We start from the raw sequence: 25,392 nt of genomic DNA, 5'->3' as shown, positions 1-25,392 counted from the left end.
CCAATTGGCTTTGCCAAGGCTTGTTATCTTTAATTACAGAATTGAATTAGTCAGGACCGCTGGAATTATGCGTGTCTGCATCCACTGGGTTTTTCACATAATTAAGAATTAGCCACGTTGCCACATATTTATACATCTGCTACATAATCTACTGAATTTAACGAAACAAATGGTCTGTAGCTCAAACAGATCAAAAGTTACCGAAAATGCTGTGAATCATTTAACCACACCGTGCAAAGCCCTCCGTAAAGGTTGTCTGGTCATCTTTCAGTTTTTAATTGCTAAATGTAGGTGTTAAACTTGTACTCGTGCGGTGTAAACTTTGTACAAATGTCAAAATAATGAGTATCAAAAAATGTGCTACATTAAGTCGCATATCGTGCCGTTTCTTGGTGCATAATTTAGTCAACCTGCCGCATAATTTGGTGCTCCCCAGCCACATAATCCAGTGGCCCTGGTATTGGTTTAACAACAACAAGGGCACCGCCTCCTTAATTTAAGCAAAGCTAGAACGCAGTCAAGATAGAACAAAAAGGGCCACATTATCAAGAAAGGGCGATACATTTTCGCCGCTTTTATCGGCTGGAAAATGACGCTAAAGCGGCGATAATGGGCATGATAATATGCCCTTGTGAATTCCCATAGCAGCCCAGGTTCTGGTGTTATCGCCCATTATCGCCCCTTTAGCGGCAGTTTGCTGCAGGTAAAAGCGGCGATAATGTATCACCCTTTCTTGATAATATGGCCCTGAATTCCTCTTCGCTGGCGGTGGTTGGAGGGACTTTGTAAACAATTCACCCTGATTCATTTGTTGGCTGGAGTCTGAGGAAAGTCCACTTTGTCATTAGTTGGGTTTTTAAGAAGGTTCTTGCCCGAGGAATTAAACTAAACAGCTGTGCCTGTGTCTAGATCAATTGTCAAGTATAGAAATTCACAACGTAGCGGTACTGGCACGATTGGACTGGCAGAGCTGTGCTGTAAACACTGATGTGTGTGTGGGAGGGGGGTGGGGGGGTCAGAACCTCGCCTGAACTCATTTATTGTGCAATCCTGGCACAAGCAGAGAAGGAAGGGGCGTGACGTGTCTGGAAAGTGCTTATAATAAGAGTCACATTGCTCCAGGTCCTGGCTCGACCCTGACACCATCTCTTTTCTTAGGCAGACGAACAGAAGGGAAGCGCAGGGATGGAAGAAGGAAAGCACGCGCAGGTTTTGCGGACAGTGGCCTTGGCGGGAATGCTGGTTGCCGTCCTCCTGGCTCAAGGTATGTAGGTGAAGGTGTTCCTAGAAGTGCACAACGCCCACTGGGACAAAAGGACTAGAGTCCTACCAACCCTCGCATCCCTGGCCCGGGCAGCTGCAGCTTCGACGACGCACACAGCTCTTCAGCTGTTGTGTGCTCGGGCAGCAGTGAGGGGGCCTCAGTTCCCCCCTCGCGCCCCCTACAAAGTATTCAATGACGTGTTTAGAACAAGACGGGAAACTGACGCTGAGTGCAAAGGGGACTGAGTCAGAAATGTGTCTGAAACGGACAAAATATTCTACAACTATCATGTTAGACTTTCACCTTCATAAATTAAATATAAATGCAAGTTAAAGTATTCTGTGGGAAATGCGTGATTTTATGTCAGGAGAGATAATTTGGTTAACGCTGTCACTGCCGATGTCTGTACATATAATGAGAGTCAAACAACTGAATCCTGGTTGTTTTCGGCGGGGAATAGTGACGTCTATTTATAGCGCTACGAGGTCCCACCGTCCCACCTTGAGACTGAAAGCACTGTAAATATGCAAGTTATTATTTTATTATTGTATTACACGCACAGTAAGCTAGACTGCCACCTAACGAACAGAGATATTTTGATCCTGATGTACAAAGCCATTTTGCGGCCCCAAAGCTTGTGATTCACAAATGACAGGGTTTGCAAATACGCAATGGCTTTTTTTTTATTTCTGTAATTTTTTATTGAAAAAAAAGATATATTTACATGGAGCACAACATATACATGGGAGGAAGAAAAGAGGGGGGAAGAAAGGAGAAAAAAGAAACGCCCATTTTGTGATTGGCTAACAGTTTGCTACATCGCAAAATGGATTTAGAAGACATAACCAATCAGTATTCAGCAGAGGCGTGTTTAGGGCGTCCATTCTAAATAGTGATTCGTTTTCGTATGTATAAAAGTATTTTAACCGAAATCCGGTCGCGCATCTTTGGAAAGTTACAGATTCCTGAGTTGGGTGGTAACACATTTGTAATTGTGAATGTAATAAAAACAAGTTTGTTGGGAAGTAGGCAGTGATCCAGCGTCCCAGTGAAACTCTCAAACAAGCCTAAAAAATAAACATTTCGGGCAAATTTACAATAAGTGGCACATCCCTGCATATCAGCAGGGATGCACCAGTTATTGTGCGCTGCTGCTTCGCCACCATGGATGTGCCACATTTACAATGCAGCGCACCATGGGGCAAAAATGGCACAGATGTGTGACGCATCTGTGCCGTAAAGGCAGCGTATTGCTGGAGTTGCGTCGCAAGCACGACGCCACTCCAGCAATGCTCTGGGAGGCCATATCTGTCTAATGCTGAGCCAGTCCTTACGCCTGCTTCAAGCAGGCGCAGGGTTTTGATGCAGCATGGGCTCAAAAGGGACTGAGTTTCACTGAGTGAAATCGTGTAGATTTCACTCAGCCACTTTTAGGAGGCGTTCCTGCGCCGGAACGCCCCCTCCCCCTGCGCTGGAACACCTACTTCTGGCGCAGGGCTTTACAACGTGACGCATCTCCCAGATGCGTCACGTTGTAAATACCCTGCACCATGGTAAATCTTTTGCGCCGCCGCTGCGTCACAAAAGTGATGCAACAGCGGCGTAAAAAAGGCTCAAGGGGCTTGTAAATCTGCCCCTTCTTGTTTAACTGCAGCCCCATTTCCTTTAACTAAATGTAGGCTGCAGTAATTTAAATGGGATCGCAGATATGGCGGTTTACTGAGCCCAGGAGGACACCGTCCATGCCTTAGATGGCATCCACCCACAGTGACTTGCAGCTTGTGCCCTCCATTATGACTATTGATGAGGTTTGTCGGATTGCAACCTACTATAATTCAGAATTTTGGGAAATGACCTGTAAGTACATAGGTCGGTTAACCAAATATTTTCCATTTGTGAAAAGAAAGTGTGCAACTTGCGACCACTATTTTGCCAATCGTTATGTGGCACATCAGGCTCTTAGAGCTAAAGACAAAAAATCTATGGGGCCTATTACCAAGGGGGGCGATAGGCAATTATCGCCGGTTTAGGGGCCGTTTTCGGCCGCTAAGCGGCGATAATTCTATCGCTCTATTAGCAAGCTGTCGCTAACTGATGTTAGCGACAGCTTTTAGGCGATAGCAAGCGGTTTGGGGCCTGCTTTGCATGTCAGCGATATTTAACGCTAATGACATGCAAAGTGGGCGTACCCAACCTGTTATCGACTGAAAGCAGTCGCTAAGGTCGCTATCGCCTATTAGCAAGGCGGGCGTAGCGATGGAAATATTCCCGCTATCGCCAAAAACTAACGCCTGCTCAGACCAGTTCTTAGCCATGTTATCCAATGGGAGGTGGATAACATGGCTAAGAGCATTTTGTCGCTAATGCGTGAATATCGCTGTATTCTCAGCGATATTCACGCTATCGCCAGAAAAATTATCGCTTTGGAGATAAACGTTGCTAATAGCAAGTTATCTCAGCGATAATCTCCGGCAATGCTTAGCGATAAAAAAATCGTTGCAAAGCCTAGTTAGCGATAAATATTGCTACTCGTTGGTAATATGCCCCTATATTTGTAGTAATATGCAATCAGACTATACCTAGTGAGAACCTCTCAAATAATTTCCCCTTAGAAGGATGGCGTCCAGAATGCAACTGATAACACTTTTGCATTTCTTCTAAAAAGGGTAAACTATTGTCACCGTAAAGCCTGAAATGACTCCATCAATTAAAGCCGTACACCCGCTCCAAAGCGGTCTCTAGATTTTCTGATTAACCAATTGCACAAATTTACATTTCTTTCGGGAAGCAGGCGTCCTAGCGATGAGGATTGTTTCTTCTTTTCCTTGTGCCTCTATCTTGGCTTCACAGAACAGACCACTACCCTTCAATTAAAGCCAGAGACACCTAAAGAGCCAGAATCATTCACTCCCTATTTTTTTTTTAAGTATGTGCACTGTTATTGTAAAAGTTAAAAACAGATTGGGAATATCATACATAATTAAACCTGCCCATATCAGCCAGGTTATCCAAAAGCCATTTACAGTTAGAGGATGCATTGTTTTTTTAGGGCTCGCCTGTTGTGCGCAGCACAGCTGGCAAGCTCTATAGGGGCTTATCCAGTCTTTATCCACACCACCACTGGCTGGCGATTCCTTGCAGTGCATGAAGCGCGTGCACAATGCCACCAGCCGCCTGCCTGCCTCGCATTCCCACATCAAAGGCAGCCCTCCCAGCGCATTTCTCACCCCCTAATTATTCACGGCCGGAGGCCGTATCTACTTTTAAAACGTGCACACCCCTCACCCCCCAGTCACTGTCATCCGCGCCCACTTCACACGCGCTCTGCAGGTCATAAACAGGACCATCTGCTCCACTCCCAGCACTGCATGACCATCTTCAAAGCAAGCTTGTAACACGAGCTGCCCTCAGACGTTCCAAGACACACACTTTTAATGCTTCTGAGGTCGATAACATGAGCCCCGTTGCATTGACACACACTGCCCTCACACACACAAGTTACTGTCACACACACACCCTCAACCCCTCACCCTCACTCACCCTCAACCCCTCACCCTCAACCCCTCACTCACCCTCACTCACCCTCACTCATCCTCACTCACCCTCAACCCCTCACCCTCAACCCCTCACCCTCACTCACCCTCAACCCCTCACCCTCAACCCCTCACCCTCACTCACCCTCGACCCCTCCCCCTCGACCCCTCCCCCTCAACCCCTCACCCTCCCTCACTCACCCTCACTCACCCTCACCCCCTCACCCTCACTCACCCTCACTCACCCTCACCCTCACTCACCCTCAACCCCTCACCCTCACCCTCACTCACCCTCAACCCCTCACCCTCAACCCCTCAACCCCTCACCCTCAACCCCTCACCCTCACTCACCCTCACTCACCCTCAACCCCTCACCCTCACTCACCCTCAACCCCTCACCCTCAACCCCTCACCCTCACCCTCACTCACCCTCAACCCCTCAACCCCTCACCCTCAACCCCTCACCCTCAACCCCTCACCCACCCTCACTCTCACTCACCCTCAACCCCTCACCCTCACTCACCCTCACTCACCCTCACTCACCCTCACCCCCTCACCCTCACTCACCCTCACTGACCCTCACTCACCCTCACTCACCCTCAACCCCTCACCCTCACTCACCCTCAACCCCTCACCCTCACTCACCCTCACTCACCCTCACCCTCACCCTCAACCCCTCACCCTCACTCACCCTCAACCCCTCACCCTCACTCACCCTCAACCCCTCACCCTCACTCACCCTCAACCCCTCACCCTCACTCACCCTCAACCCCTCACCCTCACTCACCCTCAACCCCTTACCCTCCCTCACCCTCAACCCCTCACCCTCACTCACCCTCAACCCCTCACCCTCAACCCCTCTCCCTCACTCACCATCAACCACTCACCCTCAACCCCTCACCCTCACTCACCCTCACCCTCAGTCACCCTCACCCACCCTCACTCACCCTCACTCACCCTCAACCCCCCACCCTCACTCACCCTCCCTCACCCTCACTCACCTTAAACCCCTCACCCTCACTCACCCTCACCCTCACTCACCCTCACTCACCTTAAACCCCTCACCCTCACTCACCCTCAACCCCTCACCCTCAACCCCTCACCCTCACCCTCACTCACCCTCAACCCCTCACCCTCACTCACCCTCAACCCCTCAACCCCTCACCCTCAACCCCTCACCCTCAACCCCTCACTCACCCTCACTCTCACTCACCCTCAACCCCTCACCCTCACTCACCCTCACTCACCCTCACTCACCCTCACCCCCTCACCCTCACTCACCCTCACTCACCCTCACTCACCCTCAACCCCTCACCCTCACTCACCCTCAACCCCTCACCCTCACTCACCCTCACTCACCCTCACCCTCACCCTCAACCCCTCACCCTCACTCACCCTCAACCCCTCACCCTCACTCACCCTCAAACCCTCACCCTCACTCACCCTCAACTCCTCACCCTCACTCACCCTCACTCACCCTCACCCACCCTCAACACCTCATCCTCACTCACCCTCACCCTCACTCCCCCTCAACCACTCACCCTCACTCACCCTCACTCACCCTCACTCACCCTCAACCCCTCACCCTCAATCCCTCACCCTCACTCACCCTCACTCAACCCCTCACCCTCAACCCCTCACCCTCAACCCCTCACCCTCAACCCCTCACTCATCCTCACTCACCCTCAACCCCTCCCCCTCACTCACCCTCAACCCCTCACCCCCTCACCCTCACCCCCTCACCCTCACCCCCTCACCCTCCACCCTCACTCACCCTCAACCCCTCACCCTCACTCACCCTCAACACCTCACTCACCCTCAACACCTCAACCTCAACCCCTCACCCTCACTCACCCTCACTCACCCTCACCCTCACTCACCCTCACCCTCCCTCACCCTCACCCTCCCTCACCCTCACTCACCCTCAACCCCTCACCCTCACTCACCCTCACTCACCCTCAACCCCTCACCCTCACTCACCCTCACTCACCCTCAACCCCTCACCCTCACTCACCCTCACTCACCCTCAACCCCTCACCCTCACTCACCCTCAACCCCTCACCCTCACTCACCCTCACTCACCCTCAACCCCTCACCCTCACTCACCCTCAACCCCTCACCCTCACTCACCCTCAACCCCTCACCCTCACTCACCCTCAACCCCTCACCCTCACTCACCCTCACCCTCACTCACCCTCAACCACTCACCCTCAACCACTCACCCTCAACCACTCACCCTCAACCACTCACCCTCAACCACTCACCCTCAACCACTCACCCTCAACCACTCACCCTCAACCACTCACCCTCACCCTCACTCACCCTCACCCTCACTCACCCTCACCCTCACCCTCCCTCACCCTCACCCTCACTCACCCTCACCCTCACTCACCCTCACCCTCACTCACCCTCACCCTCACTCACCCTCACTCACCCTCAACCCCTCACCCTCACTCACCCTCAACCCCTCACCCTCACTCACACTCAACCCCTCACCCTCACTCACCCTCACTCACCCTCAACCCCTCACCCTCACACAGTGCAATAGGTCTCAGACCATTTCAGTTACAGCTTTAAGAAATGTTTATGGCTTTTTTATTTGTAATTCTTTAGCATTGGCTACAGGAAACAAAAATGCTAAACATTTACAAAAAAACCCATAAACAATTCTAAAAGCACTAACTCTAATGGTGCGAGACCTATTGCATTTCCAATGCTTGTCATTGCTTCTCATGCCTCATGGTGTCAAACTCAGCCCGCGTGCAAGGTGCTCATATGATTGGGTACGGAGCGGGGCAGTATTCGTGCATGGAAATTCATTCCGTCAAATTTTAAGAGGTCCATTGTTCCAACATTGGTATTCACAGACTGCGTGAACAACAAATCCAATTTGAACAGCCGGAATATTCAGCAGGTAAAGTCACAGTGAGGAAACACTGCATTGTAGCCCAGACACATTTAATGACCCCCTGCCTACACCTCACAAAAGGCACTGTGGGAGCATGTCATGTTCTCCCCGCCAACCAGCATTCTTCTATCCTTACTTCACCCTCCTCTCCTACTTCTGTAGCCTTTTCCTTCCGCAGAGGCTGTTTTGGGGTTGATTGGAAGCACTCTTGAGTGCTGTTACTGCCGGATTCAGTTTGCACCTCTCAAGGTAGCTTCCATCATATCTGTGCACTTTCTTAGTCCTGTAGTCTTGTGATGTGGACTGTAAATACACAGATCACTCTAAAGATGGCAGGTACTGGCTTATGCAGCCAAGGCTATCCTCACACTTCTCTGCTACACCCATGAGTTAGTGCAACCACATCTTTGTTTATGACACAGCATCAGCCATTTTGGCCATATCCACACACCAAAACACTTCAAAAGAGAGACTGCACTCACGCACTTCTGTCTATCAGTGGGCAACCATTCTCTCTGCAAAATGAAGCAGAAGCGTATCAGCGAAACTAGGAGCATGTGCTCTGACTCATGACATTAAAAACTCCCCATGTAGGACACACAACAAATATGCACTGTTCCATCTATGGAAATCCACAGAGTAGCGTGCTACTCGCCTGCAAATGCACTTTGGTGCTATGTTTAGAGTATGAAATATGACATAAATGCAACTACAATACAATACAAAATACCCGAACCCTACAGCATGGTGTGTCCATGATTATGGCAAATCTCTAGTGACAGAACATGTCTTTTATAAAGTAAAGATCTTACTCAGACCCCGATTCAAAGCAGTGTTTTGAACAAAAATAAAAAGCAATCAAGTTAGAACAAAAAACAAATTTGCAGTTTTCTTTCTCAACCACCCCCAACACTCCCGCCCGTTCGGCCTTCACCCAGGCAGGAACTTCCATTTAAAATGCAATAGGTCTAAGGTAAATCCGAGCCCTATTTCATTTTCAATGCTTGTTTGCAAGACAGCATTAGCAGTTGCTAAAGAACACAAAGAACAAAGTGAAAAACAAGGCAGTGTTCAAAAGTACAGTTAAAGTCCTGTTGTGATGAGAGCTGAAAGAAAAAGTACAGTTGACAAACATTTGTGCACAAAATGCGGATTTCCCTTTCATTTTCCTTATTGTCGTTTTTGCCATGCTTAATTTACTTTGCAAGACAAAGTAAATTAAGTGTATGTTGACAATGCGAAAGGTGACACATCTGCGGAAGTTGTGAGTAGTATGAGCGATTTGATTCTAGTAAGCATGTGCGAAATTTGCGAATTCGCGGTCCGCGAATTCGCACAAAATTGTAAAAAATCTGCGAGTACGCAAATTTTCCCACGACCTTGCAGATTTTTTTGCCATTTGCACAAATATGTGACCATGTGTGCCTGTAACTTTGCCAGCGCCCCAAAAGGCGCAGAGGTCCCTTGAGTGAGCTGGCCATTATAGTGGGGACGGGCGGGAAGACGTTTCATACCGCTAGTGTGTGGTGGACGGGGCCAAACGGGAGGGTCTTCTATGCGAGTTCACATGCATCTTGTTTATAAAGGGTCAGAGACCGAGCAGAGCAGCAGATGAGGAGAAAGCAGCCTCCTGGTCACAGGAGCTACACGGGGATGGCGCTCGGGAAACTCATGGATGCAAAAATACTTTTGGCACAGGACCCCAGAATCCTCCAGATGTCCAAGATAACTCTGCTGCACGTTTTGGTACAAAGCCATTCAGATCCTGCTCTATGGGTTCAGGCGCATGCAGCTGCTGCTGCTGGACAATGTCCCATCTCATACTAAACTGCCCCGTACAGGCATATGCTGGCGCTGGGCAGTAGGGTGCAGTGGCATGCGGGTGCTGCACGCCTGGTACATGCGCATACCGATGCCAGGGGGGACACGTGTTTATTGGGGCTGTGTAGCAAGTTATGACTTTACATTTTGAGTACACCAGACAGTGGTACCACCTACAGGAATCAGGAGCATCCAGGCACCAGACTTCATGGTGCAAGAGCATAATGGTGCTGTGCGGTACAGGTTTTATATGTACTGGGGGCAGGGAGGCACTTAGCACAATGTGTGCTCACACCCAGAGGACTCCCAGTCAATTGAGCACGAATGATTTTCACACTGAGAGGGATCCGGGGCAGTTCAGCAGCGCGGGGGCTCACACCCTCTGGGCCCCGGGGCAATTCAGTAGCGCGAGGGCTCACATCCCCTGGGCAGCTCAGCAGCGCGGGGGCTCACACCCACAGGGCTCTCGGGCAGTTTAGCAGTGCCAGCCTCTGGTTCATCACTACCACCCTCTGGTTCACCACTGCCACCCTCTGGTTCACCACTGCCACCCTCCGGTTCATCACTGCCACCCTCAGGTTCATCATAGCACCCTCTGGTTCACCACTTCCACCCTCTGGTTCACTACTGTCACCCTCTGGTTCATCACAGCACACTCTGGTTCAGCACTGCCACCCTCTGGTTCACCACTGCCACCCTCTGGGTCAACACTGCCACCCTCTGGTTCATCACAGCATCCTCTGGTTCATCACAGCACGCTCTGGTTCACCACTGCCACCATTTGGTTCACCACTGTCACACAATGGTTCACCACTGCCACCCTCTGGTTCATCACTGCCACCCTCTGGTTCACCTCTGCCACCCTCTGGTTCATCACTGCCACCCTCTGGTTCACCACTGCCACCCTCTGGTTCACCACTGTCACCCTCTGGTTCACCACTGCCACCCTCTGGTTCATCACTGCAACCCTCTAGTTCATCACAGCACCCTCTGGTTCATCACAGCACCCTCTGGTTCACCACTGCCACCCCTGGTTCACCACTGTCACACACTGGTTCACCACTGCCACCCTCTGGTTCATCACTGCCACCCTCTGGTTCACCACTGCCACCCTTTGGTTCATCACTGCCACCCTCTGATTCACCACTGCACTTTCTGGTTCATCACAGCACCCTCTGGTTCATCACTGCCACCCTCTGATTCATCACAGCACCCTCTGGGTCACCACTGCCGCCCTCCGGTTCACCACGGCCACCCTCTGGTTCATCACTGCCACCCTCTGGTTAATCACAGCACCCTCTGGTTCATCCCAGCACTCTCTGGTTCACCAATGCCACCCTCCGGTTCACCACGGCCACCCTCTGGTTCACCACTGCCACCCTCTGGTTCATCACTGCCACCCTCTGGTTCATCACAGCACCCTCTGGTTCACCACTGCCACATTCTGGTTCACCACTGCCACCCTCTGGTTTACCACTGTCACCCTCTGGCTCACCACTGTCACCCTCTGGGTCATCACTGCAACCCTTTGGTTCATCACAGCACCCTCTGGTTCATCACAGCACACTCTGGTTCACCACTGCCACCCTCAGGTTCACCACTGCCACCCTCTGGTTCATCACTGCCACCCTCTGGTTCACCACTGCACCTTCTGGTTGATCACCGCACCCTCTGGTTCATCACTGCCACCCTCTGGTTCATCACAGCACCCTCTGGTTCACCACTGCCACCCTCTGGTTCACCACTGCCACCCTCTGGTTCATCACTGCCACCCTCTGGTTCGCCACTGCCACCCTCTGGTTCACAACTGTCACCCTCCGGTTCACCACGGCCACCCTCTGGTTCATCACTGCCACCCTCTGGTTAATCACAGCACCCTCTGGTTCATCACAGCACCCTCTGGTTCACCACTTCCACCCACTGGTTCACCACTGTCACCTACTGGTTCACCACTGTCACCCTCTGGTTCACCACTGCCACCCTCTGGCTCAGCACTGTCACCCTCTGGTTCACCACTGCCACCCTCTGGTTCATCACTGCCACCCTCTGGTTCATCACAGCACCTTCTGGTTTACCACTGCCACCCTCTGGTTCACCACTGCCACCCACTGGTTCACCACTGCCACCCTCTGGTTCACCACTGCCACCCTCTGGTTCACCACTGCCACCCTCTAGTTCATCACTGCCACCCTCTGGTTCATTACTGTCACCCTCTGGTTCACCACTGTCACCCTCTAGTTCACCACTGCCACCCTCTGGTTAATCAATGCCACCCTCTGGTTCATCACAGCACCCTCTGGTTCATCACAGAACTTTCTGGTGTACCACTACCACCCTCTGGTTCACCACTGTCACCCACTGGTTCACCACTGCCACCCACTGGTTCACCACTGCCACCCTCTGGCTCATCACTGCCACCCTCTGGTTCACCACTGCCACCCTCTGGTTCATCGCTGCCACCCTCTGATTCACCACTACACCTTCTGGTTCATCACAGCACCCTCTGGTTCATCATAGCACCCTCTGGTTCACCACTTCACCCCTCTGGTTCATCACAGCACCCTCTGGTTCACCACTGCCACCCTCTGGTTCACCACTGTCACCCACTGGTTCACCACTGCCACCCTCTGGTTCATCACTGCCACCCTCTGGTTCACCACTGCCACCCTCTGGTTCATCACTGCCACCCTCTGGTTCACCACTGCACCTTCTGGTTCGTCACAGCACCCTCTGGTTCATCACAGCACCCTCTGGTTCACCACTGCCACCCTCTGGTTCATCACAGCACCCCCTGGTTCATCACTGCCACCCTCTGGTTCACCACTGCCACCCTCTGGTTCACCACTGCCACCCTCTGGCTCATCACTGCCACCCTCTGGTTCACCACTGCCACCCTCTGGTTCATCACTGCCACCCTCTGATTCACCACTACACCTTCCGGTTCATCATAGCACCCTCTGGTTCACCACTGCCACCCTCTGGTTCATCACAGCACCCTCTGGTTCACCACTTCCACCCTCTGGTTCACCCCTGTCACCTACTGGTTCACCACTGTCACCTACCGGTTCACCACTGCCACCCTCTGGTTCATCACTGCCACCCTCTAGTTCACCACTGCCACCCTCTGGTTCATCAGTGCCACCCTCTGGTTCGTCACAGCACCCTCTGGTTCATCACAGCACCCTCTGGTTCACCACTGCCACCCTCTGGTTCACCACTGCCACCCTCTGGTTCATCACAGCACCCTCTGGTTCATCACTGCCACCCTCTGGTTCACCACTGCCACCCCCTGGTTCATCACTGCCACTCTCTGGTTCACCACTGTCACCCTCTGTTTCATCACTGCCACCCTCTGGTTCACCACTGCCACTCTCTGGTTCACCGCTGCCACACTCTGGTTCACCCCTGCCACCCTCTGGTTCACCACTGCCACCCTCTGGTTCATCACAGCACCCCATGGTTCACCACTGCCACCCTCGGGTTCACCACTGTCACCCTCTGGTTCATCACAGCACCCTCTGGTTCACCACTGTAGATTATGGGGAGAAAGCACACCTGCCCAGCCTCATCCGACAAATTAATTTGGGGCTGGTTAATGTGTTACTGAATTTGAGCTTCACGTCCAGCTCCTGCTTCCTTATCTGTAAGTGCTTCTTGTTGTGGTTTAATTTTTGTGACAGGAGCATTGTGCCATACTTGTAACTATTCTCTGACCCTGCTTCGAGGGTCAGAGAATAGTTGCAAGTCGGCAACGAACTCTGGAGGCGCCGCTCAGGAAGCACTTACAGGGTTACAGCAGGTGCCCAAGTTGAAGTTAATTTCTTTGTAACCATTTTGTAAATGGTTACAAAGAAATTAGCTCCAACTTGGGCACCTGCTGTAACCCTGTAAGTGCTTCATGTACTTCAGTTTTGCAAAATCCGTTCTGCTCGTGGTTTCGCAGAGTTTTTCTGCAATTTCGCAAGATTCGCGGATCGCAAAATTGCAGAAAATCCGCAAATTCCGCGAGCGGAACGAATTTTCTGCCCATACTTACATTCTAGTGGTTAAAGATGAATCTGATAAATGTGTGTACCCTTATGTAGATATCATTGGAGATGGTAAATCATTGAAGCTATTGGTGGATTCTGGAGCACAAATGACAATGATCACTCAGGAATTATTTGAGCAGAAATGGCTAAAAAGTTGCTGAGCCCCCTGATATAAGCCCTCTTTTCTATGAGGGCAGAAAAATAGAACCTAAAGGTATCTTTGAAACACATTTACTCATAAAAAACATCCATGTGTCAAGAAAAGGGCATCCAAGGGTGGTACCATCAGGGTCTTTTATGTATGACCCTCAGACCTGGAACTAGAGAGTAAGGGGCAGATGTATCAAGGTCAATTTTAGTCGCAAACACTGCGAATCGCAAAAAATCTGCGTTTGCGACTAAAAATTCACAATTTGGAATGTATGAAGCAAAATGCATAGCAAATTTAAGGAATTGCAAAATTTGCGATTTCTTAATTTTGCGTAAGCATTTAAGGAATCGCAAATTGCGATTCCTTAAATGCTATGCATCAAGTATTTCAAATGAGCCATTTTCCCTTAAAAAATCGCAAATTACCACCAACTTGTAGTTGGAGGTAATTTGCGAATTCTTTTACAAATGCACTTTTTGGCATTTGTAAAGGTGTCATGTGGCGCGTGTACATGCCCTTAGGGCATGTATGTGCGCCATATGCACACACATGTACATTTCAGGGGTGAGGCAGGGTGTCGCCCTTGAAATTATTCTCAATTTGCGATTAGCAAATTGCGAATCGCAAATTGAGAATATCTTCCCATTCCTTCCTATGGGCCTCCTGGCCCATAGAAATGAATGGGAAATTATTCCTTGATTGCGATTAGCAATTTGCTAATCGCAATTAAAGAATTTTAAGAAATCGCTAAAAAATAGCGATTTTCTACATACATCCCAAATTGCAATTCTTAAATAGCGATTTCTAAAAAATCGCTATTTAAGAATCGCAAATGATGGTGATGATACATCTGTCCCTTAGTGTCTTGGTGGGAGATAATGATTGTGGAGATGGCATGCATTTGTGGGCTAACAAACATAAGGATGTTTTTGCTGACAAATTGGGTTGTATCAAAAGATTCAAGCATCTCATTAAAGTAAAGGAAAATGCCATTCCTGTTAAACATAAATTGCGTAATGTGCTTTACAGTGCCACAGATGATGTGACCGACAAACTAGGGAAATGTGTGAGTGTGGTGTAACAGAGCCAATTGAGTCTTCGCTGTGGCTTTCGCCTTTGGTGGTTGCCCCCCAAAAATGGGAATCTGAGGGTCTGAATTGATTTGTGTAGCCTAAACAGGGAGATTTGGGTAGACTTCCATCTGTTACCCAGGATTGACAACTTGTGTCAAGGTTTGCAGGTGCCAAGATGTTTTCAAAGATTAATTTGTCTTTGGCCTATTATCAAATGGCGTTAGACAGTACTTCAAAGCATCTTATTGCAATTGTGTCTCCTATAGGGAGTTTTCAATTCAGAAGGATGCCTTTCAGTCTTGCTTTGGAAGCCTTTGTTTTTCAGCAAATTGTGGAGAAGGTCTTGGAGGCAGTGGAGGACACCGTAGTTTTTCAAGACAATATTTTGGTCTCGGGAAAAACTAAGGAACTACATGACAAACACGTAATAAGAATGTTTTGATAAGAATGCAATAAAAGGCATAATTGCAAACAAACAAAAGTGTGTTTTTGGCGGAGTCCATTGAGTATTTAGGGCATGTTATTTTGGGCGAGGGTGTTGAACCATGTATTGGGTTAGTGGAAGCGATTGTCATAGCACCTTCTCCCATGTCCAAGGAGGAGAAAGTGTCATCTTTTCTAGGTGTGTGGGAATTTTATGCGAAATTTATACCAAACATTGCAGCATGAGCAAATTATTGAAGAAAAGGGCTGTGTTTGTCTAGAGTGAGGATTATCAGGAGGCGTTTGATCACATAAAGGAAGAAATGCTCAAACGTAATATTCTAACGATGTTTGATCCTTTAAAAGAATGTGTTGGTTCAGTGGATGTCAGCCTTAAAAGGTTGGGTGGCATGGTCACTCAAATCAATCATGGCAAAGAATGTATGGTTGGTTTTGCCTCACGTGTATTACGTCCAAGTGAAAAGAACTTCTCCATTATTGAGAGGGAGCTTGTGGCTTGTTCTTGGGTGGTTGAAAGGTTCAAGTGCTTTCATGGGGAAGATCCCTTACATTTTGGACCTACCATAAGCCCCTCATTCCCGTTTTAAATGGTCATTTACTTAGAGATCACACCCCACAGATCGCTAACTTTTTAATTGTTACTGTACAGTTTTGTTGTAGAGCATATTCCCAGTGGGAAAAATGTTAAAGCGGATTTTCTCTCCAGGTCTCCTCTACCTTTAACAAAGGAGGATGTCACTGTGCCTGACGATGATAAAGAGTCTTTGGTTGTTGCGGGGGATGTGTGCAATGGCAGTGGCTTCTCTGAAATTGAGTGGTTTGAGAATTTACCATCAAACAGGGTGCTTAATGCTGTCAAACAGCACATTTCTCAAAGGTGGCCTAGAGAGACAAATTTAAGTCCTGAACTGTCAAAGGCTTTGTGACATGCTGTACAAGCGACATGACCATTAAAGTTTGTGGTAATCCCTGTCAGGTGGTCGAGTTACCCATGGGACCATGGATGAAGCTTGTGGTGGACGTGATAGGCCCATTTGATGTCCTTCCCAACATGTATAAATATGCTGGGGTTGTTGCCGATTAATACAGTAAGTAGAGGGAGGTGCAATTCATGGCTGATCCCAACACAGACGATGCTCATGGAATGTATTCAATGAGCGATGAGTGACAGATTAGAGGTTAAGGAAGCTGTACAAAGCATGCTGTGGAAGCATCGCACCACCCCCAACCAAATGACTAACAAGAGTCCTTTTGAACTTTTGAGGGGGAGAGTTGCCAGTTTTGACTTGTGTCCTGCATGAATGAAAAAGTGGGGTTTGCATACTTAGCCTAATGGATTTGGTGATCAAAAGAAGGAGGGAACGTGTTCTTCCTCAAATAAGAATGGGGCTAATGAATGTGCAGTTGAACAAAGACAAAATGTATCCGAAGTATGTGTGGGAGATTGGGTTAGAATAACATTTCCTCACAAAGTGGCCAAAGGTTTATCTAAGTTTGTCCCTCCTACAAAAGTGGACGCGGTCTCTCGCTTTGTTAGATGGAAAGTAGCCATGTTACAAGAGACACACCTAAAAGAGAATGAGGCCCAAAAATTACATAAGAAATGGAGGGGTCAGATGTTTTATGCAACATATTCTAGCTCTGCGTGTTGGGTGGTCGATCTGGATTGCAGACTCCATTCCGGATGCTGAGTTACACTAAAGACATACAGGGGAGGTACATAATGTTCCATGGGGTACTGGATGGGTCCGAGGTATGCCTCTTAAATATCTATGCCCTCAACACTGACAATGGTGCTTTAAGAACTTATAGTGTCCCAAGTGGTAATACCACTCCTCTGGGCAGGCGATTTCAACTGTGTGCTCGTAGAGGCAATCAACAGACTTTCCCCAGAATTGCATACTAAACCCATTATGGTTGGGGCACTGCAGGGGATAATGCAGAGACTCAGGTGTATGGACTGTTGGAGGACACTACACCCAACAAAGGGTGAGTACATGTGCTATGCCCCGACACATGCGGTCTACAGTTGCCTTGATCGCTTCCTGCTCACTGAAGCTGTGGCTGAGCACACTCACAGTATATGCATACCTGGGAGGTTTTTGTCAGACCACACCCCAGTTTTACTGCAATGGGGTGCTGAGAGGGTTAGACCTGCGGTTCCGCTCTGGTGGATGCAGCCAAGGGCACTGAAGGATGAAGAATTCAGCTCGGAGCTCAGTGGCTGCATCGCCAACTTCTTTGATAGTAATTGTCTGTCTACGGATGCCATGGGCACGGAGTGGGAGTCATTGAAGGTGGTGATGCGGGCGGAATGTTTATCCACGTTGGGGGGATAAGACAATGGCTCGAGGCGGACCTAGTAACCTCCGAGAATGACCTGAACATGCTACAGTGTTCAAACCCTAATTTAAGGGTGCTGGACAAAGATCGGCTGAGGACTCATCGGCGAGTAGTGGAACTATGGGACAGGTTGGACTGTCTGGTCAGACAAGAATACCAGCTCCTACACAAAGAAAGCGATAAAACTGGGAAACTGCTAGCATGGCTCCTCAAGAGGAAACGCCCACCCGACCATATTATCTATTAGTCAGCCAGATGGGACCCTCACACATACCCGATCAACCATAAACTTACAGCTTCACACCCACCTGGGAGGCGTATTTAGCAGGGGTCAAAGGGCTGGAGACGCTGCAATAGCACAATTCCTCGACAATATACCCTTGCAGCAGCTTACTGAGGAACAGGGCGAGATGTTGGGGTTGGAGATTGACCTCGAAGACCTCAAGGAGGCCGTGCGGGACATGGTAGGGTGGAAAGCCCCAGGACCAGATGATCTTCCTGTAGAGTACTACACGGCATATGCAGAACAACTCCTCCCGGGACCACTGCCTGGTCTGCCAGGAAGCTAGGCAGATGGGCATACACCTAAATTCTATGAGGGAAGCTCAAATAGTAATGCTACTCAACCCAGATAGAGACCCCACCTTGCCAGGTTCTTACCACCCCGGCTCTATGCTCGGAGTGGACACCAAAAGTCTAGCTAAGGTTCTGACGTCTAGGCTAAATAGAGTGGTGAGCCACCTGGTCCACGAGAACCAGTGCGGGTTTATGCCGGGAAGAGGCACCTACATGAAGCTACGAAAGCTGGTGGATGTGATGCACTTGGTTGCAGGTACGGAGACACCAGCAGCAGTAATTTCAATACACATTGAACAAGTCTTTCACACCTGGCAATGGGATTATCTGTGGCAAGTTCTGATTAGAATGGGGCTGGGCCTAGAGTTTGTGGCATGGGTGCGACCTATGTACCACAGACCCACAGCTAGGGTGCGTACGGGCAGGCTGGTCTCTGAACTGATCACCATTGAACGGGGCACGAGACAGGGGTGCTCCCTATTCCCGCTCCTTTTTGCGATCGAGATGGAGCCACTAGCAATTCACCTTCAGAGTGACATGGAGTGTTGAGACTTGGAGGTAGACAGACAGACCCATGTTGTGTCCCTATACGCGGATGATGCACTGGTGTACAGGCATCAGCCGGCAGATGCCATTCCGGCCCTATTAGCTGTCACAGTCGATTTCGGTGTAGTGTCTTTTATCTACTTTATAAAGGAAAGGAAATGTAGTAGGTAATCTGCGCCTGCGCACAGCTATTATCATGTATTGGGTCTGTTATAGAATGTTGCTGCTTAAAAGGTCAGTTACCTCTGACCATTCTCTCTGAAATCTACAAGGGATGTACATCAAATAAACTGTAGCGCTGTCCCCCTCACCTGTTTTGGAGTGATCGCTACAGATTTCCTGTTCGTCTATTTGTCTGCTGGCTAAGTTCCACCTCACCTGTGACCTGTCAATCAGTAACCAAGGGCCTGGGTCGCAGAGCCTGCCTGCCCACGTATTTCTGAGTCAGGGTTGACGTGGAGTTCATAACAGGCACATTTGACAATAAAGATGCAATTTCATTTCTGTACATGAACGTATTATTATTAACACTGACTTTCTCCATATTGACATTGGGTAATTCTATGAATTAGGCGTGGTGAGGGTTATTTTAGGGCTTAGGGGCGGATACTTGTGAGTGGTAAGGGTATTTTAGGGTTTAGTGGTGTGTGGTGTAAAGGATGGTAAGGAACATTGGGTACTGGTAAAGGATGTTAAGGGTAATTTTGTGGGGTATGGGGTGGGTAGTGATAAAGGGTGGTAAGAAGATTTTTAGGGTTTAGGGGTGGTAAAGGTCATTTTAGGGTGTAGGGATGGATAGTGGTGAGTGGTAAAGGGTGATAAGGGTATTTTTAGGGTTTTGGGATGAGTGGTGTAAATGATGGTAAGGGCAATTTTAGGGTTTGGTGTGGTAAGAGTACATTGAGGGCCCCATTACGATATCGGGCGGATTGCCTCCGCCAGGGTGGCGGTGGCCACCGCCACCCAGGCGGAGGCAATCCGCCCGACAACCACTCTCGTGTTCCCCTCCGCCTGATTAGGATGGCGGAGGGGACAGCTTGCGACCGCGGCGGTAATAGATTAATATGGTGGCGGTGTCCAATGGACACCGCCAGCCATATTACAATGGCACAAAGCAGAGGCCTTTCCGCGGCGGCAATGCCGCCACGGAAAGGCATGCAGTGATTGCTGCGGGGGCCCCCTGCAGGGCCCCCAGGTTGGCGCCACTGTCTAGGGGGCACATGGGGGGTACCTATGGTACCCCCCCACATTTGCATATGCAAAGCGGCAGGCACCGCGCGGTGGCTGCCGCTTTGCATATGTAAATGCAAAACAGCATTTTTTACATTGTGGCGGGCGATGCAGAGTTCACCGCCCGCCACAATCCAAAAACTACAGGATGTGCCCGCCACTGTGGCGGGCACATCCTAATTCCCCCAGCGGGACACCCGCCCTTGTGGCGGGCGGTCCCGTTCTACGATAGGGTGGCGGGCGGACAATGTCCGCCCGTCATCCTAATGGGGCCCTTAGAGTTTTGGGGTAGGTAGTGGTAAATAGTGGTAAGGCTATTTTTAGGCTGTAGAGGTAGGAAGTCGTAAAGGAAAGTTAGAAGTATTTTTTTAGAAAAAGGGTGGTCTTCTGGGGTGTTCCCCAAAAGAAAAAAAAACATTTAAGTGAAATTCTAATATTAAATTAAATATGTAATATATATACATAAAACACTTATGTTAAGTTGCCAAGATTTATAAAGGACATGGCTGACCCAGCAAAGGGGCTTCCCAACTCTACACCATCATGTAGGGTTTTATGCAACAGAAATTAAGCAGAGAGGCTAAAGGCATTTAAGAGCAGAAAAAAGAACTAGGGGCCTCATTTATGAAAAGTGACGCATCGCTGCGTGAAAACAGCGATGCGTCACTTTTCACTGCGCACTCCTTACGACATTCCTGATGGGTCATATTTAATGTATGACGCATCATGTCGCAAGGAGTTACAGATACGCCAGTATTTCTGACGTATCTGAAAGCGCAAAAGTGACGCATTGCTGGGATGTGTCACAAAAGTGACGCAACTCCAGAAATGCGTCCTTTCACATGGGGAAAGCCCCATGTCAAAGGGCTTGCGTCAGTCTTACGCATGCTGTTAGGCAGGCACAAGATTTTGACGCAAAAGCGTCCTGAAAGTGACGCAGTGAAATCTCATAGATTTCACTGCGTCACTATTACGAGGCTTTTTGCGGGGGAACGCCCCCTCTGCATACATTATACCTGACGCAGGTATAATGTGGCGCAGGGGTTTAAAAAGTGACGCATCTACGTAGATGCGTCACTTTTTAAATATGGCGCAACGAGGCACATTTTTTACACCGCTGGAGCGTCACCAAAAGTGACGCACTGGCGGTGCAAAAACTTATTTATTTATTTATTTATTTATTTATTTATTTTTTGCTATTTTTAAAGCGCGCAAATACCCATACAGGTGTCTCGGCGCTAGTGATCAGAGAACTCCTTACATTTTGAGGGGGTGGTTAGACAGAGGAGAAAAGCCATGTCTTGAGGCTTTTTCGGAATTTGAGGAGGGTGGGGGCAGTTTTGATATGCAGTGGGAGGGTGTTCCACAATTTAGCAGTGGCTGTAGTGAAGCACCTGTCTCCCCAAGTGGCCTTTTTTGTCCGAAGGACAGACAGCATGAAAGCTGTGGAGGATCGAAGAGTTCTGCGATGCTCCAATGGATGAAGAGCTTCTTTTAGGAACTTAGGCCCTGGGTGGTTAAGGGTCTTGTAGGCTATACAAAGAGCCTTGAATTTTATTCGGCTCCTGATAGGGAGCCAGTGGAGCTCTTTAATGTGATGGGAGACAGATGTGAATTTGGGAATAGAGAGTAAGGTTCTGGCAGCCGCATTTTGCATGGTCTGGAGTTTGTTGAGGACTCCTTCCTGAGCATTAAGAAGTAGAGAGTTACAATAATCCGTTTTTGAAAACACTAGAGTACTGATAAGTGTTTTGCCGGCTGACTGTGGTAGATAAGGAAGGAGTTTATTAATTTTTTTGAGTGTGTAGAATGCAGAAGATACGACAGCATTGGCGTGGTGGTGGAAAGTCAGTTTGTTGTCGAAGGTGACTCCCAGGTTACGAACCTTAATCACCGGTTGGGGGTGGGATCCCAACTCCGGTGGCCACCATTGTGGGGACCATGCTGGTTTCAAGCTCCCGAATGTCATCACCTCCGTTTTATCAGAGTTGAGTTTGAGGCAGTTTGATGACATCCAGGAGCTTATTGCCTTCATACCCTCCTGGAAGTTGGCTGCCACGCTAGCTCCGTTATTGTACACCGATAGCACTAATTGCGTGTCGTCGGCGTATGTGGTAAGGGCAATACCGTAGGATTTTATCACCCTCGCCAAGTCCGGTACATAGATATTAAAAAGCGTCGGACTTAGCGAGGAGCCTTGTGGAACGCCGCAGGGGAGAGAGAAGGTCTGGGAGGTGAAAGTACCCAGTTTGACAGTCTGGGGCCGATTGGCGAGGAACGAAGCAATCAGGTCTTTAGCTCTTCCTCCTATTCCCAGAGCTGCGACACGGTCGATCAAGGTGATATGATCGACCGTGTCAAATGCGGCGGAGAGATCTAGGAGTATCAAGACAGCTGATCCTCCCTTGTCCAAGGTTGCTCTGATTTCGTCTGCGGCTTTCAGTAGTGCCGTCTCTGTCCCGTGTCCCTGCCTAAAACCGAACTGTGTGTCATCTAGCAAATTGTTGTCGTTGATATATTTTGACAGCTGCAAGTTCATGGACTTTTCAAAAATCTTTGCTGGAAATGGGAGACAGGCGATGGGTCTATAGCTTGCTGGGATAAGAGGGTCTAGCGTAGGTTTTTTCAGCAATGGCTTTATAATCGCCTCTTTCCAGACTGAGGGATATATGCCTGTTGCGAACATAGCGTTGCATATGGTGGACAATGAAGGGGAAATTGCTTCCGGTATGCGGTTGAGAATAGAGGGGGGACATGGGTCAAGGGGGGAGCCAGATTTAGTGCTGGCTACCAGACGTTGAATGTGATCCTTATCTACTGAGTTGAAAGATAATAAAGTTGGTGAAGTGCTCGTAAGGGGAGGACTCGAAGATGGTAGGGGGGCAGATCGTGAGAAAGTCTGGAAGATGGAACTGACTTTTTCCTCGAAGAAGCTGGCCAAGGCATCTGCCAGTGGTTGAGAACCTTCTAAGGGCGGCGTCGGGGGGTTAGATAGAGTGGTAACTACCCTGAATAGTTCTCCTGACGAGTTTTTTGCCTGATTGATCTGAGTGATAAAGTAATGGCTTTTCTCAGTGGTTATCGCTTTTTTGTAGATAGCGAGGGCGTTTTTATAGTTGGATTTGTCTGCAGGGCTGTAATTGCGACGCCATTGTCTTTCAAGGTTCCTGCAGTATTGTTTCTGCATGCGTAGGGCCTCAGTGAACCATGGGGCTGAAGGTATTTTTCTGTTTCGGTGTGATGATTTAAGTGGGGCTAGCTTGTTACAGGCCATGTCTAGGTTTGTCAGGTAGTTTGAAGATGCTTTGGTAGGGTCATGTTCATTAGGGATATAGTTGTCCTGTATCATCTCTGCTAATTGTGATATATTAATGTTTTTCCAGTCTCTGTATGTTGAACGGGCTGGTGCAGTGGGGCTCGGTTTAATGGAGTTTGTTTGCACTGTGAAACAAATAGCTGAGTGGTCTGTCCAGATCAGAGGGATTATCTGGGTGATATTTACAAGAGGACTGTTTGTAAATATTCCGTCTAATGTGTGACCTGCCTGATGAGTCGGGGAATTAATAAGTTGCATTAGGCCTGCAGCTTCAAGGTCTGCAATAAGTTGCGTAGTATCGTGGTTGTTCGAAGTCTCAAGGTGAAAATTGAAGTCACCTAGTAGCGTAAAATGAGGGGCGTCGGCGACTGCTTCGATTAGACTACCTATGTTGGCTAAAAACTTAGCTCTTGACCCTGGAGGGCGGTAAATCAGCATTCCTTTGAAGGATGATTTTGCTGATAAGCCTAGAGTGAATGTGAGAGACTCATATTCTGGACATATATGTGGTTTAGTCGAGAGTTTGAAGTGGCTTTTATAGATTATGGCAATGCCGCCACCTCTTTTTATTGGTCTGTCTAGTCTACAAACATTGTAATTGATTGGAGTGGCTTCTGCAAAATCGGGTCCTGAGGCTTCATCGCCCCATGTCTCGGTGACAAACAGTAGGTCTAGTTTGTGCGCGTCGATCAAATCGGCGATTTCTGTTTTGTGTTTGGGGAGGGATCTAGCGTTTATTAATGCTGCTTGGATTGAAGGTAGATTATTTGTTGGAGGTTTGCCGGAACATTTGATGCATGTCGGACATAAGAGTGGGCCTAAGATGTGATTAGAGTAGCTTAAATCAGGGGGTATATGCGGTTGATCCGCTAGAAGTCTCAGTTGTCGTAATTCATCGGTGGAATAAGTTAGTCTCACCGTGGCTGTAGAAGGTCGTGGTGCTGGAGTTGCAGGGGGGGTGGCCGTTGGCCCGTCCTCGGCGCGGACGAGCGCAGACGAGCTTGCCTTATGCGAGCCTTCGGCGCGCATTCGTCGCGCCCGCTGCGCTCGTCCGCTGCGCTTCCGGTTGCAGCACATTTTTATGTTTACGCGGTTGGCATAGGAAGTGGGTGTGGTCACGTGATTGGGCGTGTTTTCTGCTGGGAGGCGGCGTTGCCCTGGCAACAGAATGCCGTGTCAGCCCTGGATCGGCTGAACGGTCTGCAGCGAGTGCGCTTGATTTCAGGTGGGAATTAGCAGTTTTAAAACAAGAATACAAGAAGTACAATTTTAAAAAAGAGCGTGCTAACTCCCGGCTTCCGCCTCAGGAGTGGAGTTCTTTTAACGCGCGATCTCAGTCAGCGCGCGCTCAAGTAGTGCTAGTGGGCGTGGTCACGTGATTGGGCGTGTCCGCTGCTGGGAGGCGGCGTTGCCCTGGCAACAGAATGCCGTGTCAGCCCTGGATCGGCTGAACGGTCTGCAGCGAGTGCGCTTGATTTCAGGTGGGAATTAGCAGTTTTAAAACAAGAATACAAGAAGTACAATTTTAAAAAAGAGCGTGCTAACTCCCGTCTTCCGCCTCAGGAGTGGAGTTCTTTGAACGCGCGATCTCAGTCAGCGTGCGCTCAAGTAGTGCTAGTGGGCGTGGTCACGTGATTGGGCGTGTCCGCTGCTGGGAGGCGGCGTTGCCCTGGCAACAGAATGCCGTGTCAGCCCTGGATCGGCTGAACGGTCTGCAGCGAGTGCGCTTGATTTCAGGTGGGAATTAGCAGTTTTAAAACAAGAATACAAGAAGTACAATTTTAAAAAAGAGCGTGCTAACTCCCGTCTTCCGCCTCAGGAGTGGAGTTCTTTGAACACGCGATCTCAGTCAGCGCGCGCTCAAGTAGTGCTAGTGGGCGTGGTCACGTGATTGGGCGTGTCCGCTGCTGGGAGGCGGCGTTGCCCTGGCAACAGAATGCCGTGTCAGCCCTGGATCGGCTGAACGGTCTGCAGCGAGTGCGCTTGATTTCAGGTGGGAATTAGCAGTTTTAAAACAAGAATACAAGAAGTACAATTTTAAAAAAGAGCGTGCTAACTCCCGGCTTCCGCCTCAGGAGTGGAGTTCTTTGAACGCGCGATCTCAGTCAGCGCGCGCTCAAGTAGTGCTAGTGGGCGTGGTCACGTGATTGGGCGTG

At 49.3% G+C, this 25,392-nt stretch overlaps 1 protein-coding gene across 1 annotated transcript in view; it reads left to right on the top strand.

The window, feature by feature from the left end:
- Positions 1-1,061: 1,061 nt before the first annotated feature.
- The window catches only part of LOC147701048 (ly6/PLAUR domain-containing protein 3-like), a 475,830-nt gene continuing 451,499 nt past the window's right edge, over positions 1,062-25,392 (top strand). Inside the window, exon 1 of the mRNA XM_086929844.1 lies at positions 1,062-1,264. Coding sequence (XP_086785970.1) covers positions 1,186-1,264 — 79 coding nt within the window. The 5' untranslated portion in view covers positions 1,062-1,185. The remainder of the gene's footprint in view (positions 1,265-25,392) is intronic.

This window comes from Lissotriton vulgaris, chromosome 7, assembly GCF_964263255.1.
Source record: "Lissotriton vulgaris chromosome 7, aLisVul1.2, whole genome shotgun sequence".
Taxonomy (NCBI): Eukaryota; Metazoa; Chordata; class Amphibia; order Caudata; family Salamandridae; genus Lissotriton; species Lissotriton vulgaris.
Note: the sequence above shows the minus strand (reverse complement) of the source record. Positions and strands in the feature narration are given on the sequence as shown.